The sequence below is a fragment of the Pecten maximus genome, unplaced genomic scaffold (assembly GCF_902652985.1).
Source record: "Pecten maximus unplaced genomic scaffold, xPecMax1.1, whole genome shotgun sequence".
Classification (NCBI taxonomy): domain Eukaryota; kingdom Metazoa; phylum Mollusca; class Bivalvia; order Pectinida; family Pectinidae; genus Pecten; species Pecten maximus.
The window spans coordinates 1-19,137 of NW_022982932.1; the positions used below are offsets into that span (position 1 = coordinate 1).

The 19,137-nt window shown below is 33.8% G+C and overlaps 1 protein-coding gene across 1 annotated transcript; it reads left to right on the plus strand.

Annotated features, from left to right (window-relative positions):
- Positions 1-2,279: 2,279 nt before the first annotated feature.
- Positions 2,280-17,685, plus strand: LOC117321157 (NADPH--cytochrome P450 reductase-like; the record flags this gene model as incomplete). The annotated part of the gene is given in 14 exon segments (XM_033875627.1): positions 2,280-2,477; positions 2,861-2,915; positions 3,431-3,559; positions 4,473-4,622; positions 5,544-5,668; positions 6,339-6,428; positions 7,047-7,145; positions 7,416-7,532; positions 7,952-8,070; positions 8,918-9,096; positions 13,347-13,496; positions 14,376-14,640; positions 15,236-15,464; positions 16,472-17,685. Coding segments are annotated over 14 exon segments (2,034 nt in total). The 3' UTR covers positions 16,617-17,685.
- Between the last annotated feature and the right edge of the window lie 1,452 nt (positions 17,686-19,137).

Sequence of the window (19,137 nt, forward strand, 5' to 3'; positions counted from 1 at the left end):
TGAATCCAAGATGGCAGCAATGGCCGCCATCTTGAAAAACACATTTTAAACTTCTTCTCCAGTTCCACTGGTGCCAATGAACTGGAAATTGGTGAGGATGTTAAGGAAGAGGAGCCAACAAAGTGTTGTTATTTTTTCGGCCTCGTAAAAACTTTGACATGGCAGTCACAGCGGCCATTTAGGAACATGATTGCGCAATCATGGTTTTCCTGAACAACACCCATTTCAAACTTCTTCTCAAGTTCCACCAGTGGGATTCAGCACTTACTTACCTGAAATGACCCTAAGATGGTCCTTACCAAGTGTTGTTAATTTCAGCTCGGTCCAAAATCCACAATGGCCGCCATGGCCATTAAAGTGCTACTATACTTGCTACTGAGTATGTATACTACAATAGTACAAGGGTCTTTAAAGTCAGATGACCCTTTGGCCTCTTGTTGTTAATTTGTCAAATTTTCAACTTTTAAAGTACATACTATTGGGGGAAAAATCAAGTTGATCCAATTAATTAACACAATAAGTTTTAAAGATTTGACAAATGTAAAGTAAATATGTATATGATGCCACACAATTACTGTAAAAGTCTTTGTAATTTGCGCAGTTTAGTTTGTTAAAATTTGTTCATGGATTTGTCCGGGATCCATTCTCTATAGAAATTGATATATATATAATGTAGTGCTATATTGCAGTGACTGCCATTGTATTGTATTGTAAAGTTTAAAGTCAATAGATGAATTGAATTGAATTGAATATGTGAGCCTCTGTTCAGTGCTCACTTTGCTTTTAGCCAATCATATGGTGGGCTATTCATCTGTCCATCCGTAACAATCCTAGTTATCGCTTTTTGATGTAAAGATTTTTTTTAAACTTCAGCCCATTTTGCCTAATGCTAAGAAAAAAAATTGTGAATTTGAAAGAAAAACTGCAACTTTTGGGAATTTGGCTGTTGCTCAACCATTAACATTAATTTGATTAACATAGGACATGTTCTGCGTGTATTCTCCATGACATGTGCATACAAACACACATAGCTCGACATACATGTATATGGATGTTTCTATGACCCAAAATGAACTATCTAACCTCAGGGGTCAGAACTCCCCCCCCCCCCCCCCCCCCCCCCCCTTATATTAACATCATGTCAAGCCCCTGTGCACACATAAGAAAGTAATATACAGATGTATTGGCAAACCGCCGCATTAGTCAACATACATATAAAGAGAGTTTCAATAATACTCTGATTCACTTGTTTGGTATTGTTCATTTGTATAGCATTGCATCGATATCAGTTTTGCTCTTTTGAGCAAACCAATCCCACGATGACACTGTCTGTATATATAGCAATGACATGTATGTATCTGTGGGTCACATGTTCTGACCCGATAATGATAGCAGTATTGACTATGTAAACAAAGCATGGCGGTGTATACGTACGTAGATCAGCATATATATATACAGTCATGTATATAGCAAACAGTACATAATGGCTGTACTAATATATAGTGTGCTGTGTAGTTTGTTCAGTTGGTATCATTAGATTCTGTTTTAATTTTTAGAAAACTTCATTCTGTATCATACATGTATTTGGTCTAATAGTCACCCAGTGGCAGTTAGCAATTTGAAAATTTAAGAATTAAATTGAAAATTTAAGAATTATAAAGAAGTATTCTTAAGGTAATTTTGGAAGAAATGGAAAGATGATTAATATTACTAATTATCAGTTGTGACAAAACATTTACATTAACCAATGATTTTTAGTTTGGGAATGGAGGACAAATTCTTTATACATTTTTTTTTAGGTCTTTACGCATGTTTTGAATTGTTTGATTATTTAATAAATGTATCATTCATATATACATATGGCATATTTTTATACAATCGATCATGGTCATGATCGATTGTATAAAAATATGCCATATATATACACGTATATACAGCGTATATATATATACCGAAAAAAATGAAAAAGAGTCAATTGTAAACATTCACAATATTTTGATTTGTTGGTACATTGCTAGATAATAACAAATATTAACTTTTAGGAATTTAAAAAAATGCTGAACTAAAACATGAAGTCTCATAATCTTTGAGAAGGAACTTTTTTCTAGTTCACTAGCTATAGGGTTTTTCTAGGAAAACATCAATGTTAAATATGCCTACAAATTCAAATAGGAAATAAAAGAAACAGTTAATTTTTAAAAGGAGTGGGTAACAAAAGAAAACAACCTGTTATTATATCTTATACAATAATGTAATATCATGTGTTCTTTTATTTGCAGTTTTCAAGTTTTAATCATGAGTGAAGGTGTCGATTCAGAGATCCCTGTGGAGGCTGCCGGGGTAGTCCCTGCAGAAGAAGGGATGTTCTCAACACTTGATTTTTTCATATTATCAGCCCTGGCTGGTGTTTGTATATACTATTTCTTCTTCAAGAATAAAAAACAAGAGGAACCAACATTTAAAAAGCTAACTGTCCAGTAAGTAGAATGAAGGATATTGTTAGGGAATGATTTTCTACTAACTGGGAAGTATTTCATTTCCTTGTGCAATATGAAATTAGTTGCATTTGATTATTATACATGTACTTGTATTGATGGGGCTTAACGTCAACGACGAACATCCTTGTTCTGATTATAACTGAGTCTAACTAGGACACTAAGGGGAAAGGGGATGGGCAAGCAAATGTGAGATGCATTTCCATACATTGTAATTGTTGCCAAAGTATCAAATAAGAGGATGGGGCAGACTAGCCTATATCTATATCTAATATCACTATCTACTACTAACTGTAAATTTACCTCAATTTGAGATGATAAGTTATGAAAGTAAGAAAATAAAAAACAGAACACATTTTTTTCAGGCCTATGCAGGACCGAGCCAGTAATGCTGGGTTTATAGAGAAAATGAAAGCCTCAGTAAGTTTCAGATTCTTGAAAAAAGTACAAAAAATATTGATGTTGTAAACATAAAGTATGCCCTGTTTCTTAAAAAGATAAATATATAAATATAACTGAATGTATACTGCAAATCAGCTATGTGATACCTGAATAACAATTATTAGTTTTCCTCTGATTCATCAAAAAAAGATTTCAACTCCTTAAGGAAAAGGAAATTCAGTTTTAATTAAGGTTTAGATATTTTCACTGAATATTTCTACCTTTACTGATATTTTTTATTTAATCTGAGTTTAAGCAAAAAGAAATGATAATGAATTTGTACCTTCATCTTAATGCCTGTGCTTTTCTAAGATATGTAGCAGCTGTTAACCTAGATGGCAGGTGTAGAAGAATGGGCTTATTTCTGCCTCTGGTCAACAAGCTTTAAGGTCTTAACAATGAGAATATTCCCATCTACAGTAATAAAATATGAAAGACCACTTTTAACAATTTATGCACAAATATTTTCTTATTTTGCATTTGCTTTTCTCCAGGGGAGGAATGTGATTGTGTTTTATGGGTCACAGACCGGAACAGCAGAAGAATTTGCTGGCCGTTTGGCCAAAGATGCCACTTGTTATGGGATGAAGGGAATGGTGGCTGACCCTGAAGAGTGTGAGATGGTGAGCTTAATGATCATGTATATGAGAGTCTTTAGGAAAATAAATTTAAAAGAAAATAATGAAATATTTCATTAGGTCTAATTTATCAATGTAAAACAAAATGATAATGATATTAAGCACTTCTAGTGTAGAAGATCGGTAAATAGAAAAACATTCTTGAGATAACAGGCTCATTCTTATTCATTTTAAAATCCCATATATAACTAAGTATTTTCTCTGGTTCTGTGGAATTTGTTAAAGACAAATTTTACTGAGGTATTCTGGGAAGGATTCAAAAATGAATTCAGTAAGGTTTGACAATATGAAGATAAATACATGTTTGAAAGGAACACAGTATACTATTTCATGGATACTTGATTTCTCCAATTCATAATACCATCACCATCAACTGGAACTCAGTCATTGAAATTTAAGCTGAAAACAGTTCTAAAAATAGGGTTCTCTTATGGATCCATGAGCAGTCACAGTGGATTCAGTAAACTCCATCTCTACGTCAAAACATAGAAGTAAATATGAAAGGAGCATAAAGATACTTGATTTAGCAGGTTGATGATACCCACGTCAACAGAAACACATTCATTGAATTTAAACATGAAAGCAGCTTTGAGTAAGTGAAAACATATGTCTTTGAGAATTTTCATATCAGTATTTCAAAAGCATTTTTCAAAGTCTGCAAATTGGATCTGTCATTAACAGTATTTCATCACTGTAGTTGTTTTTGTTTATTTAGCTGATGGTGATATAACATCTACCACCAGAAACAATCATTTGTGATGTTATTAAAAAGTGTGACAAACGTAATTCATGGTCATATAAATTCATGGACAAAGAGTACCCACAAAATGAATCAAAATTAAAGCCTACAAAAATTACAGATTTCACAGAGGTTTGTAAATACACATTTTAACTGCAGGAAGACCTTGTGAAGCTGAAAGACATAGATAATTCACTGGCAATATTTTGTATGGCGACATATGGAGAAGGCGACCCGACAGATAACGCTCAAGAATTCTATGATTGGTTACAAAATGCTGACTCAGAACTCAATGGACTTAAATTTGCTGTAAGTTATATCTGTGTTCATTCTTAGATTTATTTTCTTGTTAAGATGAAAGTAAATTATAAAGATTTGCTTTGAGGTTTTTCACATCAATGTCTTTCAAAATAGATTTATTTAAAAAGAGAAATTAATTAATTAAATCTGATGTTATATCTATGTATATAATGTATGATTAGTATGATAGAATACATATTTTGTCACATATTTGCTATTCTTCTATATAATACGACCATATCATAAACATGAGACACATGTGTAATAACACTGTTTTGATCTATCATTAATTAATATATGACATAGCATGATTGTCTCTGTAGAGAATAACACCATCCAAGATGAAATTCTCATGTCTTATATAGAAAGGATTTGGGAGAGTTTTTACTCATATTCGCAAAAATGAGTTATGTAATAAACAGAATCTTAAACTTGTGTCATATTTCATTTATCATGTGTTGCTTTAAGGCTTGTGGAATATCAAATAATAGGACTGAATATGTAAATAGAGGATTTTATATGAGTGGCAATGGTGATGTGATATTGAATTTATATGCCACAAGCCTTTAATAAATTTCATATGACATAGCCAAGAGTATAAGATTCTAATCATCACATAACTACTATTTATGAGTTTATAAGCAAAAAACTTTCAATTTTTAATTTCTATATATATAACAGGTGAAATCCGGCTTGCATGAGACGTTTCTGTCTACCCAAACGATCATGCGAAGTTGCATATTTATTATGACGTCACAATAGTGTTATTGCACATGACACTGTGTCTTTCAATATTTATGACATGGACATTATAATGCTATAGTTTTGTAGTCCATTCTATGATCGTGTACAGGTGTTTGGTTTGGGTAACGAGACTGATAACATTTTAATGCTGTAGTTTGTTATAGTCCATTCTTTGATCTTTAACAGGTGTTTGGTTTGGGTAACAAGACCTATGAACATTTCAATGCTATGGGACTGTTTATGGACAAGAAGCTAGAGGAGTTGGGAGCAGAGAGAATATTTGAACTTGGAAGTGGTGATGATGATGGAAAGTAAGTTTTATCATGTCTTGACACAGACACTTGGCCTAGATTCCTAACCTGTACATGTTATTACTGCAAAAACTTGTGTAATTTGCACACCAGTGTAAATTGCGCAGGTACTTTTTAAGGCTGAAAATGCTGAAAAAAAACTTCTATCCGTATATTTTGCACATGAAAAATTTTGACCAAAAACGATGTATGTGAAGTCTACATGAGTTGGTAATATTCCTATTTACTAGTAGAAAGAGGTAAAAAATAGCAACTTTATGGGTCTATGTGTAAATGTGCATTGATGTGTATATATATATGTAGTACAATTAAAAAAAAAAAAAAACTAAAAACAAATTTGAAGTCGGTTCCAACAAAAAAATAATCTTTAAAATTATTATGATAATAACAAGGTCTATGTGTGATAAAATTATTATGATAATAACAAGGTCTATGTGTGAGGCAAGTTGGATGGCTGTCAATCAAGATTAATGGGTGAAAGGTCATTCTTGGTAATTTTAGACATTGTTTTATTATTGTAAGCCCCACGTTCATATTGTGATCTTTTTTCGAAACAGTGTACAGGGAACACCTAATTTTGAAAATTATCAAAATTCAAACAAATGACATTTCACGATAAATACCACAACCAACCATCATCTCTATAAACATTCACATTTAATTATTTCAGTATAGAGGAGGATTTTGTAACATGGAAAGAGAAATTCTGGCCAGCTGTATGTGAACACTTCGGAGTAGAAGCTACAGGGGATCAATTTAGGTAAGTATTGTATTAATGTACTTCAATCAGAATTTTAAAGGGACAATTAAAACAACCATTATTTGTTAAAATCACCTAGTCGAAAAACATTTGGTACAGTGCTTCTCATTGACCCTTGAACTTTAGCGATTTCTCAGGGTCAAAACATCTGTCAAATAGACATTTCCTTTCCAACTGGGTCCAACTGGAGAGTCAAATTTCATTTTGGGAATTTAAACATTTGCTCTTGGGGTCTACTGGGGGATGCACTGCTACCATATATATACCAGTTGTGTTCCGTTGGTATTAACTTAAAAAACTTTAAAAACTTTAAAAAAAAAGGTTAACTGCTGTTAAAGATTGAAAACAATTTTCTCATAAAGTAATGGTATAAAAGGCTGGAGATAAAGATTTTCTTTGCGGTGGGTCAAATGAATTAGATGATTACTGAAAAGATCTTGAAGTTATGTGTAACACGAATGAGAAAAGATTATTTCAAATTCAAATTTCAGATTCAACTTATCGTTTAAGTAATTTTATACGTCATGGTTTTGCTTGTCAGTGTTTTAGAATGATTTTCATTAGCATCTTCATTAAGCTGATCAATTTTAGAACCACAAGCCTATTACTTGTTTACAGTATCCGTCAGTACAGTCTTACAACACATGATGATTTACCTACGGAGAAAACATATTCAGGAGAAATTGCAAGACTTGGTTCATTCCGAAACCAGAAACCGTGAGTTCTTTATAATTTATTTCATCAGTGAAAGAATTTTTCTACATTGGAAAATATATTACTGAAAAAAGCTCCAAGTTATCTTCCGAAATATTAGCCATTTCATTTTAATGAAGAAATAATGTGTATTTAGTGACTATGATTACTAGATTTAAAAAAAAAAGTGTGTATTTATTGACTATAGTTATTAGATTGCCTGAAAGAATTTGTATACTACATCTTAAATTTTGTGTACAAGTTGTCTATGTGAACCAAATGTTATTTCTGCAGACCATATGATGCCAAAAACCCATACTTGGCTCCAGTCATTGTTAACCGTGAGCTGCACAAGGGCGGAGATCGTTCATGCATGCACATAGAATTTGATATCACCGGCTCAAAAATCAGGTACCTATACATTTACATACCTTACTTACTGTGTTCACATGTTTAATGAAATTTGGAAAAAACAATTTGTAAATGATGAGTTTTGGACATTTTAAAATTTATTTGAAATACATACTGACAATTTAATTCTCAAAATTGTTCTCAAAATCAAACATGGTATTTAGCAATGTTAGGCCATCTACTGATAAATGCTTTAAAAAGCAACACATTCATGGCTTTAACAGCTTTCACCCCAACAGATGATTCCTGCAGTGTTAAAAAAATCCTTGTTTGCTACTACAGCTGAACTGTTGATGTCTACACTTTCTATGACTTCATTCTCATCTCAATTTCATTGTACCTTCTTTTCATTCCTGGCTTATAAAGAAGCATTGTTTGGCTTATTTTTGATACCTGAAATTGTTATTTCCACTATCTAGGTACGAGGCAGGTGACCATGTGGCTGTTTATCCTGTTAATAATCAGGACATTGTTACTGGAATTGGTAAACGTCTCAATGTGGATCTGGACGAAGTTTTCACCCTGACCAATGTTGATGGTGAGCTCTTCAATTTGTTTTTTTTTAAATTCAAGTTTTCTTTCTTTTATTACATCAGTTAAAAAACTCATTATTTGGGATTTTTGGCAAGGCTGATTGTGTTTAGAGGATTTTATCCTGGTAAATAAACTCAACTATCAAAACACAAATTGTATTCAACCCTAATCCATAAATGAAAGGTGTGAATCATGTTTACAGTTTTAAAAGGTTAGAAAATTGTAGTCAAGGAAGAACTTGTTGGTAGATACCATCAATATTTAAATATACATAAATCAACACAAGGAAATCTCTACCATGTATTGCACCAGAATAAAATTCCTGCCTACCAGCACAATGAAATGAAGACACTTTCAAACATTGATTACCATATTTACCTGTAAATAAGCACATGCCCATAAATAAGCCCCTTCTGGTTAATACACAAGCCCTCCCAATCTTTAATACTGAAATTTTACTCTTATTTGAGGATAAATATGGTTTTAAACTTTTGCACTCTGGAAGGATGCTTATTTGAGGATAAATATGTTGTTCTAAATTTAAACACTATAGGAGGGGGCTTATTTGAGGATAAATAAGTATTGAACTTTTTCACTAGGGGAAGGGGTTTATGGGAGGATAAATAGGTACTGAACTTTTTCACTAGGGGAGGGGGTTTATTTGAGGTTAAATAGGTACTAAACTTTTACACTGGGGGACTCGGGAGGAGGCTTATTTGAGGATAAATAGGTACTAAACTTTTACACTAGGGGAGGATAAACATGGGTAAACAAACACTTCAGACACCATGGTGTATCAGGGCTGAATATGTAAGCTAACCCTACTCAGGTATATCGTGTTTTATTTACAGAGGAGGCTAGTAAAAAACACCCGTTTCCTTGTCCCACAACCTATCGCATTGCTCTGTCTCACTATCTGGACATTACAAGTATGCCACGTACTCATATCCTACGAGAACTGGCCGAGTATGGCGATGAAAAGGACAAAGAATTCCTTGTGAAAATGACAACTTCATCACCGGAATCTAAGGTACCTCTTCAAAAACAAAACTTTGTTTTCTGTATTGCTAAGTCTTGGTAGATATACAATAATGTCTACCTTTGAACTGTTGTAAGATATATTGATCAATTATAAGTATGGTTTATGTGACTGCTAGATTACTTGGTAGTTAGGAGGCAAAGTGAATAGTGCATTCATCTTGATTTCAGGATTGGACTTTAAAAGGTATTAAGTTACCTGCCAGACCACAAGGCTTTCTCCTGGCATTTACATTTCCTCCTGTAGTTAGTTAAACCTCTTGCACACTTCCATTTTGGCTTATAACAGTGATTAATATAAGTTTATAATATATTTTAAAGTTATAAATTATATACTATGATTTACTGTATTTTTCCTGCCATCAGTCCATGCCTGGTAATAAGTCCATTTCTGGTAATAAGTCCATTTCTGGTAATAAGTCAATACCTGGTAATAAACCCATGTAAAGTCCATGCCTGGTAATAAGCTCATGTCTGGTAATAATTATATAATATATATAAGTATATGCCCGGTAATAAGTCCAATGTCTGGTAATAAGTCTAAACCTGGTAATAAGTCCATTCCTGGTATTACAGGTAATAACTTCATGCCTGGTAATAAGTATATGCCTGGTAATAAGTCCATGCCTGGTAATAAGTCCATGCCTGGTAATAAGCCCATTTCTTGTAATAAGTATATGCCTGATAATAAGTCCATGTCTGGTAATAAGTCTGTCTGGTAATGAGTCCATTCCTGGTAATAAGTATATGCCTGGTAATATGTCCATGTCTGGTAATAAGTCCATGCCTGGTAATAAGTACATGTCTGGTAATAAGTCCATGCCTGGTAATAAGTACATGTTTGGTAATAAGTCCATGTCTGGTAATAAGTTCATGCCTGGTAATTAGTACATGCCTGGTAATAAGTCCATGTCTGGTAATAAGTCCATGTCTGGTAATAAGTACATGTCTGGTAATAAGTCCATGCCTGGTAATAAGTACATGCCTGGTAATAAGTCCATGTCTGGTAATAAGTCCATGCCTGGTAATAAGTACATGTTTGGTAATAAGTCCATGTCTGGTAATAAGTTCATGCCTGGTAATAAGTCCATGCCTGGTAATAAGTCCATTCCTGGTAATAACTTCATGCCTGGTAATAAGTATATGCCTGGTAATAAGTCCATGCCTGGTAATAAGTCCATGCCTGGTAATAAGCCCATTTCTTGTAATAAGTATATGCCTGATAATAAGTCCATGTCTGGTAATAAGTCTGTCTGGTAATGAGTCCATTCCTGGTAATAAGTATATGCCTGGTAATATGTCCATGTCTGGTAATAAGTCCATGCCTGGTAATAAGTACATGTCTGGTAATAAGTCCATGCCTGGTAATAAGTACATGTTTGGTAATAAGTCCATGTCTGGTAATAAGTTCATGCCTGGTAATAAGTCCATGCCTGGTAATAAGTCCATGCCTGGTAATAAGTCCATGCCTGGTAATAAGTCCATGTCTGGTAATAAGTCCATGTCTGGTAATAAGTACATGCCTGGTAATAAGTACATGCCTGGTAATAAGTCCATGCCTGGTAATAAGTCCATGCCTGGTAATAAGTCCATGCCTGGTAATAAGTACATGTTTGGTAATAAGTCCATGTCTGGTAATAAGTTCATGCCTGGTAATAAGTCCATGCCTGGTAATAAGTCCATGCCTGGTAATAAGTCCATGCCTGGTAATAAGTCTATTCCTGGTAATAAGTACATTCCTGGTCCATACCTGGTAATTAGTCTATGCCTGGTAATAAGTCAATGTCTGGTAATAAGTACATTCCTGATAATAAGTCCATGCCTGGTAATAAGTCCATGCCTGGTAATAAGTCTATTCCTGGTAATAAGTACATTCCTGGTCCATACCTGGTAATTAGTCTATGCCTGGTAATAAGTCAATGTCTGGTAATAAGTACATTCCTGATAATAAGTCCATGCCTGGTAATAAGTCCATGCCTGGTAATAAGTCCATGTCTGGTAATAAGTCCATGCCTGGTAATAAGTACATGTTTGGTAATAAGTCCATGTCTGGTAATAAGTTCATGCCTGGTAATAAGTCCATGCCTGGTAATAAGTCCATTCCTGGTAATAACTTCATGCCTGGTAATAAGTATATGCCTGGTAATAAGTCCATGCCTGGTAATAAGTCCATGCCTGGTAATAAGCCCATTTCTTGTAATAAGTATATGCCTGATAATAAGTCCATGTCTGGTAATAAGTCTGTCTGGTAATGAGTCCATTCCTGGTAATAAGTATATGCCTGGTAATATGTCCATGTCTGGTAATAAGTCCATGCCTGGTAATAAGTACATGTCTGGTAATAAGTCCATGCCTGGTAATAAGTACATGTTTGGTAATAAGTCCATGTCTGGTAATAAGTTCATGCCTGGTAATTAGTCCATGCCTGGTAATAAGTCCATGCCTGGTAATAAGTCCATGCCTGGTAATAAGTCCATGCCTGGTAATAAGTCCATGTCTGGTAATAAGTCCATGTCTGGTAATAAGTACATGCCTGGTAATAAGTACATGCCTGGTAATAAGTCCATGCCTGGTAATAAGTCCATGCCTGGTAATAAGTCCATGCCTGGTAATAAGTACATGTTTGGTAATAAGTCCATGTCTGGTAATAAGTTCATGCCTGGTAATAAGTCCATGCCTGGTAATAAGTCCATGCCTGGTAATAAGTCTATTCCTGGTAATAAGTACATTCCTGGTCCATACCTGGTAATTAGTCTATGCCTGGTAATAAGTCAATGTCTGGTAATAAGTACATTCCTGATAATAAGTCCATGCCTGGTAATAAGTCCATGCCTGGTAATAAGTCTATTCCTGGTAATAAGTACATTCCTGGTCCATACCTGGTAATTAGTCTATGCCTGGTAATAAGTCAATGTCTGGTAATAAGTACATTCCTGATAATAAGTCCATGCCTGGTAATAAGTACATGCCTGGTAATAAGTCCATGCCTGGTAATAAGTCCATGTCTGGTAATAAGTCCATGCCTGGTAATAAGTACATGTTTGGTAATAAGTCCATGTCTGGTAATAAGTTCATGCCTGGTAATAAGTCCATGCCTGGTAATAAGTCCATTCCTGGTAATAACTTCATGCCTGGTAATAAGTATATGCCTGGTAATAAGTCCATGCCTGGTAATAAGTCCATGCCTGGTAATAAGCCCATTTCTTGTAATAAGTATATGCCTGATAATAAGTCCATGTCTGGTAATAAGTCTGTCTGGTAATGAGTCCATTCCTGGTAATAAGTATATGCCTGGTAATATGTCCATGTCTGGTAATAAGTCCATGCCTGGTAATAAGTACATGTCTGGTAATAAGTCCATGCCTGGTAATAAGTACATGTTTGGTAATAAGTCCATGTCTGGTAATAAGTTCATGCCTGGTAATTAGTCCATGCCTGGTAATAAGTCCATGCCTGGTAATAAGTCCATGCCTGGTAATAAGTCCATGCCTGGTAATAAGTCCATGTCTGGTAATAAGTCCATGTCTGGTAATAAGTACATGCCTGGTAATAAGTACATGCCTGGTAATAAGTCCATGCCTGGTAATAAGTCCATGCCTGGTAATAAGTCCATGCCTGGTAATAAGTACATGTTTGGTAATAAGTCCATGTCTGGTAATAAGTTCATGCCTGGTAATAAGTCCATGCCTGGTAATAAGTCCATGCCTGGTAATAAGTCTATTCCTGGTAATAAGTACATTCCTGGTCCATACCTGGTAATTAGTCTATGCCTGGTAATAAGTCAATGTCTGGTAATAAGTACATTCCTGATAATAAGTCCATGCCTGGTAATAAGTCCATGCCTGGTAATAAGTCTATTCCTGGTAATAAGTACATTCCTGGTCCATACCTGGTAATTAGTCTATGCCTGGTAATAAGTCAATGTCTGGTAATAAGTACATTCCTGATAATAAGTCCATGCCTGGTAATAACTACATGCCTGGTAATTAGTCTATGCCTGGTAATAAGTCTAAACCTGGTAATAAGACCATGTCTGGTAATAAGTCCATGCCTGGTAATATATATATGTACATGCCTGGTAATACTGATGTTCATTGTTCATTAAAAATGTTAAAATGTTAAAATATGCTCTTACATTGTCCTTAAATAAGACCAAGTCCTCTTTTTCAGTACAAAGTTTGTATTTTATAACCCCATTGACTTATCAAATAATATTTAGAAATGTCTCTTTTGTTGTGATAGACATTGTACAGTGACTGGATTATCAAAGATCACCGAAACATCCTGGCTGTCCTTGAGAGTCTACCATCCCTGAAGCCACCCATCGACCATCTTCTGGAACTTTTACCAAGGTTACAGGCCAGATACTACTCCATTTCATCCTCACCAAAGGTATGGTCTATCTTAAAGATTTTGTATTAATTATCTCTGAAAGAAACATGACTCAGAAATTATTTGAATTTAAGAATGAGTTTTTGGACACTGATTTAGTGGTGCCTGATTAGTGGGACAACAGGATTAGTGGTATCTAGATAATTGGACGAGATACATGGCGACGGATAGTTGGACAACAGTCTTGGCTGGAGAAGGGGAAAATCACTATTTTGTTGCTTTACATTCTGTGTGGAAGCAAGCACAGCAGAAGAAGAAAAAACCAGCTCTGAAGTGGAGGTCTCCATGACTATTATTGCTGTGCTTATGTACCCTGAATTGAATATTAGTGGCTTCTGATCGGCATTTTTCAATCAGGAATGTTATTTTCAGCTGATGATTTGACAACAATATTTTGATGTTATTTATGCCATGTTGTCCCTCACATTTCAAACAGTGAATAGTAGTTTTATTCATGTACAGTTTACAAGGTATCCCGTATACCCATCAATAAATCAACTTTTACAAGTTCATCTCAACTTTGAGAGATAAAGGATCTAATGTCACAATCATAGAATATCTCACAATAACCTCAGATTTTAATTTCAATTTACACCATAATGTTGTCATATCGATTTTTATGCTGAATTGCATTTTGGTGTTCATAGGTCAAAGTTAAAAGGTCAAAAGTTGCACCATTTTGTAGTGTAAATCATATCTTGCATTAATCTAATTACATAAATTAATTTAATTTAATTAATTAAAGGGAGTGGAAGGTTCCACTCCTCTCCATTAAGGGTTAGTTATAGTACAGAAGTATAAAGTTTGTGAGCGCTCACTCATATATATATATAATTTTTCCTTGCCTGCAGTAACATCAGAGATTGATTTTTTCAATAGGTTCACGCAACTAGTATCCATATCACAGCAGTCATTGTCAAGTACCAAACTCGCACAGGTCGGGACGTGGAGGGTGTTGCCACAAACTGGCTTGCACTTAAACAACCTGACAACGGCAGTAAGCCTCGAGTACCGATCTATGTCCGTAAATCACAGTTCAGACTCCCATTCAAGACAAACACACCGGTGATTATGATTGGGCCTGGAACTGGCCTGGCACCTTTCCGAGGATTTATACAGGAGAGACAATTTGTACGCAAAGATGGTAAGGGAAAAATCTACAATGGAAACAAAACTGGGAAAAAAATAAAAGAAATAAAGTGATTCAAAGTGTGCTGTAATATTTTGAAACCTTATTTCATTCATAGGTAATCAAATTCAAAAAAAAAATCAGTAATATTTGTCATGGTTTTATGTGAAAGGATAATTGAGAAGGCATTAAATGAAGTTTGTTTCTATCATGAAATATTAAAAGATTAAGAGTTACATTGTGCATAATAAGGTATTACTGATACAGAATTACACTTTAATTAATCTAAATTTTAGTATTTGGTCTGTAGAAGTAAATATTCTAAGCAAATATATATGATACAGGTATATGTTTTGATATGCTTGATGTCTGTGTGTTCTGGTGAAACAGAAACAGAGAAAAAAAGTAAGGCTACAACTTAAAACAATAATGCTCAAATTCAGAATGATAAATAAAAAATAAATACTGGTACCTGGTCCAAGTAATTTTGACAAGTAAATACCTTGATTCTCGATGATTCATACTGAATTTCAGAAGATTTTATCATTAAACTTAAATCAAAATACAGGAACATCACAGTAAATTGAGGACTGTTTTTTTCACCCTGCAGGAAAAACAGTTGGTGACACAGTGTTGTATTTTGGATGTCGTCATAAGGCAGAAGACTTCCTTTATGAAGACGAACTAAGCGACTATCAGAACGACAGCACACTCACTAAAATGCATGTGGCATTCTCTCGTGACGGGCCAAACAAGGTATACGTGCAGCACCTACTGGGTAACAACAAGGAAGAGGTGTGGAAAATGCTTGATGCAGGAGGCCATATATATGTGTGTGGGTAAGTAACCCTATATACTGTATAACCTGAAATATTTGAGATTTGTTATTTTTTCAAGCCCTTTAGATTGGTTTATGATACAAATATTCATGATGTGCCAATTAGAAAAATAATAGAAATCATGTGTTTCAAAGAAGTTCTTTGTGTATTGATTTCCTGATATTATATCATACAATGAACTTTTTAAAAAGTTCATTATGAGACCAACAAGATCACAGTTCCCAAAAATAGAAACGAGGACAGAGAAATATACTTCTGTATTAGGTTCCAAGTTCACAGGTCCTGAAAATAGAACATGAGATTTGAGAATAAAGAATTTTATAAAATATTCATAATTTCCTAGGCAGCCTGCTTGTTTAAGTAGATATTGGTATTTTTGGTGTGATTTGATAAGATGATACAAATCATAAGTCCTTAAAAGAAAAGCAAACAATCTTTGTACGTTGTTCTTATGTCCACAATAACAGAGACGATAAGTTTGATATTTTGTTTCTCATGATAAAAATTCTAATTAAGCAAATAGTTTCCATTGCTTATTGCAGTATTTGAAGAAAGACATCTTAATACATTGCCTTATTAAAGGGGCATTCCTTCGTTCGGACATCAATAACATGAACAATTTCTATTGATGAAATCTATGTCCAAACGCTGATTATATGAGTGCCTGTGCCTACATGTAATGAAATTAATGCCGCAATGTACAAGAAAAAGAAAATCATATACAAATACTGTATGTCTTTGTGGTAATTAGTGATACTTCTGGTCGAATTAAGAATTTTCAGGACTTTATACTCTAAGAACTTTGGTTAAAACTGCATTATTAATTTCAAGATTATAACATTTACTACATGGAAAAAATACAAATTTTCTAGCAAGTTTAATTTTGACACCATAAACTTTATTCAAAAGAATGCCCCTTTAAATCTTGTGACATACAGTTACAAGTTACTAAATAAAAAAAAAAGTACTAAAAGAAATTACTGGTAATTATTTATGGTTATTTTCAGTGATGCACGTAACATGGCTCGTGATGTCCACGACACATTACTCAAGGTGCTTGTAGAGTGTGGTGGCATGGAACAGCAGGCAGCTGTGAATTACATCAAGAAAATGCAATCTAAGGGACGTTACTCTTGCGATGTGTGGAGTTGATCTTTTTCTCATCACTAGTGTACATTGCGAACATTTTCAGGTTGATCATATTTCTCATGGTAGGAACACAGTTGTGTGACACTGTTCACCATCTGATAAAATTCTATAGGATAAGTTGTCAGTTTCAAGTCACCTTTGTTGCATGTGTGCCCTGAACTTAACTTGACTGGAATTAGAATGACATTTATTTAAAAAAAAGTAAAAAAGTTTTAATTATTTACAATTTACACTCATTGAAGCTAAATGATGCTGGCTGGCCTGCCAATTTTTTTCGAAAGAATTAAATAAGGAACAAAATCTTCTTGAGCAATAATTTCACTTCACTAGTTCCTGTTTATCAACTGATTCAATGCAAATGAACTTTGATATATATATTTTATATAATATTCTCATGGAATATACATTTGTTTTTACCTTTCAAAGAATCATTGACGGAGTGAAATATTTACTGTATACACTTGCTTTTAGAAAGGTTTGACATTTATTTGATGAACAGAATTGTTTAGCTTTAATAAAACATGATGAATGTTTCTTGTACATTTAATTCTATTATATATATATTACATCAATAATGTTATGTACTTTGTTATAAATTAAATAATGTGAAGAAAAAGACAAATTGGCTGTAATTCCGCCTGTGTATATTTATATAATACCAGAAAGTAGATTGGCTAAGCTTCATCATTCCTAAATAGGAATTTTATGAATTACGATTGATTCCATGTATAGTATATTGTATTAGGATTTACACTCTACTTAAAATTATATAAAAAACAAGAAAGACAGTTGTAATATTAAATGTTTGTAGAGAAAGGAAATAAGTTATAAATAAATAAACAGAATTAGTCTTTTAAACAAACTAAATATGTAATTTGTTGAGATGCCAGTGAATTCCAACGGTGTACAAAAAAATGTATATCTGCATTATAGCAGTAGAAACTTTGGTTTCTCTTCATCATCTTATGTAAAAGGTTTAGATGCCTACCAGACCTGTTCACCATACTAAATTGTTATTAAACTTTCATTATGACATTTATTAAATTTGATTTTTAATAAAATTTATACAATATCTTTGTCTTCTGAAAGTTTATAATTTGGAAAAAAAAAAAGGGATTTAATTATACAGGAAAACCTTTTATTTAGTTCAGTTCATATAAAGAGTTCAGTAAATATTGAGAAAGATATGTAAATGATTTGTTACAGAAAAATAAATACTCCTGTGAAAGACTGGTCAAATAAAAATAGTGCAGTAGCAAAAATAGATAGTATGGCATTATTCTATTTCAACATTTTAATGCGATCATAAAAAAAATACTGTATAACAAATAATGTTCAGCAAGCTGTATTGCAAATGTTAACTAGCTGTGCATTCCTTTATTGAGTTTGTACCAAATGTAATGGTACAAATCTGCTGTACTTGTAATGGAACACAGCCTACCAACAGAACCAAACCAGTTGATGTGATTCCTTTTCTGAAACATACCACTTGGATTCAAGGTGGCAAAAGTGTGATGCATCATTCGTCATGCAAAATACTTTTGTAAAAAAGACAAGATATGGAATCTTCATTCGCTGCAGAAATTGTATAAATTACAATTGTCAATGTGATGGAACTATTCAGGTGTAAGAGAAGTGGAAAAATGCACGGCCAGACCAGGGTTCAAACCCAGGCTTGAACACTAGCTGGATGCTCTACACTGATATGGATTTTGCATCCATTATGTTTTTTAAAAAGAAAAGCAATCCATTTTTATGTTTGAAGCTTATATTTTGTAGAGACAGCAGCCATCTTGGGAACTCACTTGAGATTCAATTGCATTCCATTATATGGTACCATACCTATTCAGTACCCCTGGTACGAACCCAATAAAGGAGCAGTACTTGTTTGTTTAATCAATAGTAATCCATTTAAGTACATGCAGGTTGAAATTAAAATGTATCACAACTACAGAGATGCGCTCGGTTTGAAAGAAACCTCCATAACCCTTGGTAGTTATATTACTTAAGTAGAAAAAAATATAATCATTGTTTCCTCTTTGCCTTTCAAATAAATCCACTCCTCTATTTCCGAGTCATTTTCTTCCCCTGTAGCAAAAGTTTATCCTTGTTAGCCAAGTCCCATTTCATGTTCTTTCATTTCATTTTCTTTGGGACCAAAGTATCGCTAATTCAACTTCACCTGTTGTCAATAACATTAGAATTGAAGGATCAAATATTGTTTAACGATTTGTGATATACGCAAGATGTGCATGATGTGCACAAGAAAGGAAAACTGGGCAATGGCACATCTGTGTGAAAGATGGATGAATGATGTGCAATTCTATCCTGGTTAACGAGCACAGCAAAGAGTTTTCTTCTCTTAATTCATTATGTCAGATACATGTAGATCATTCATGTACATAAAAACCAGTCATCGTTAGGAGAAATTGTTTGTTTACAACAAAGTCTCCATGTACAGACACTCGATGTATACCTGTAAACATTTGATAGACATTTCTTGTTATCTCACAAGTAAATCATC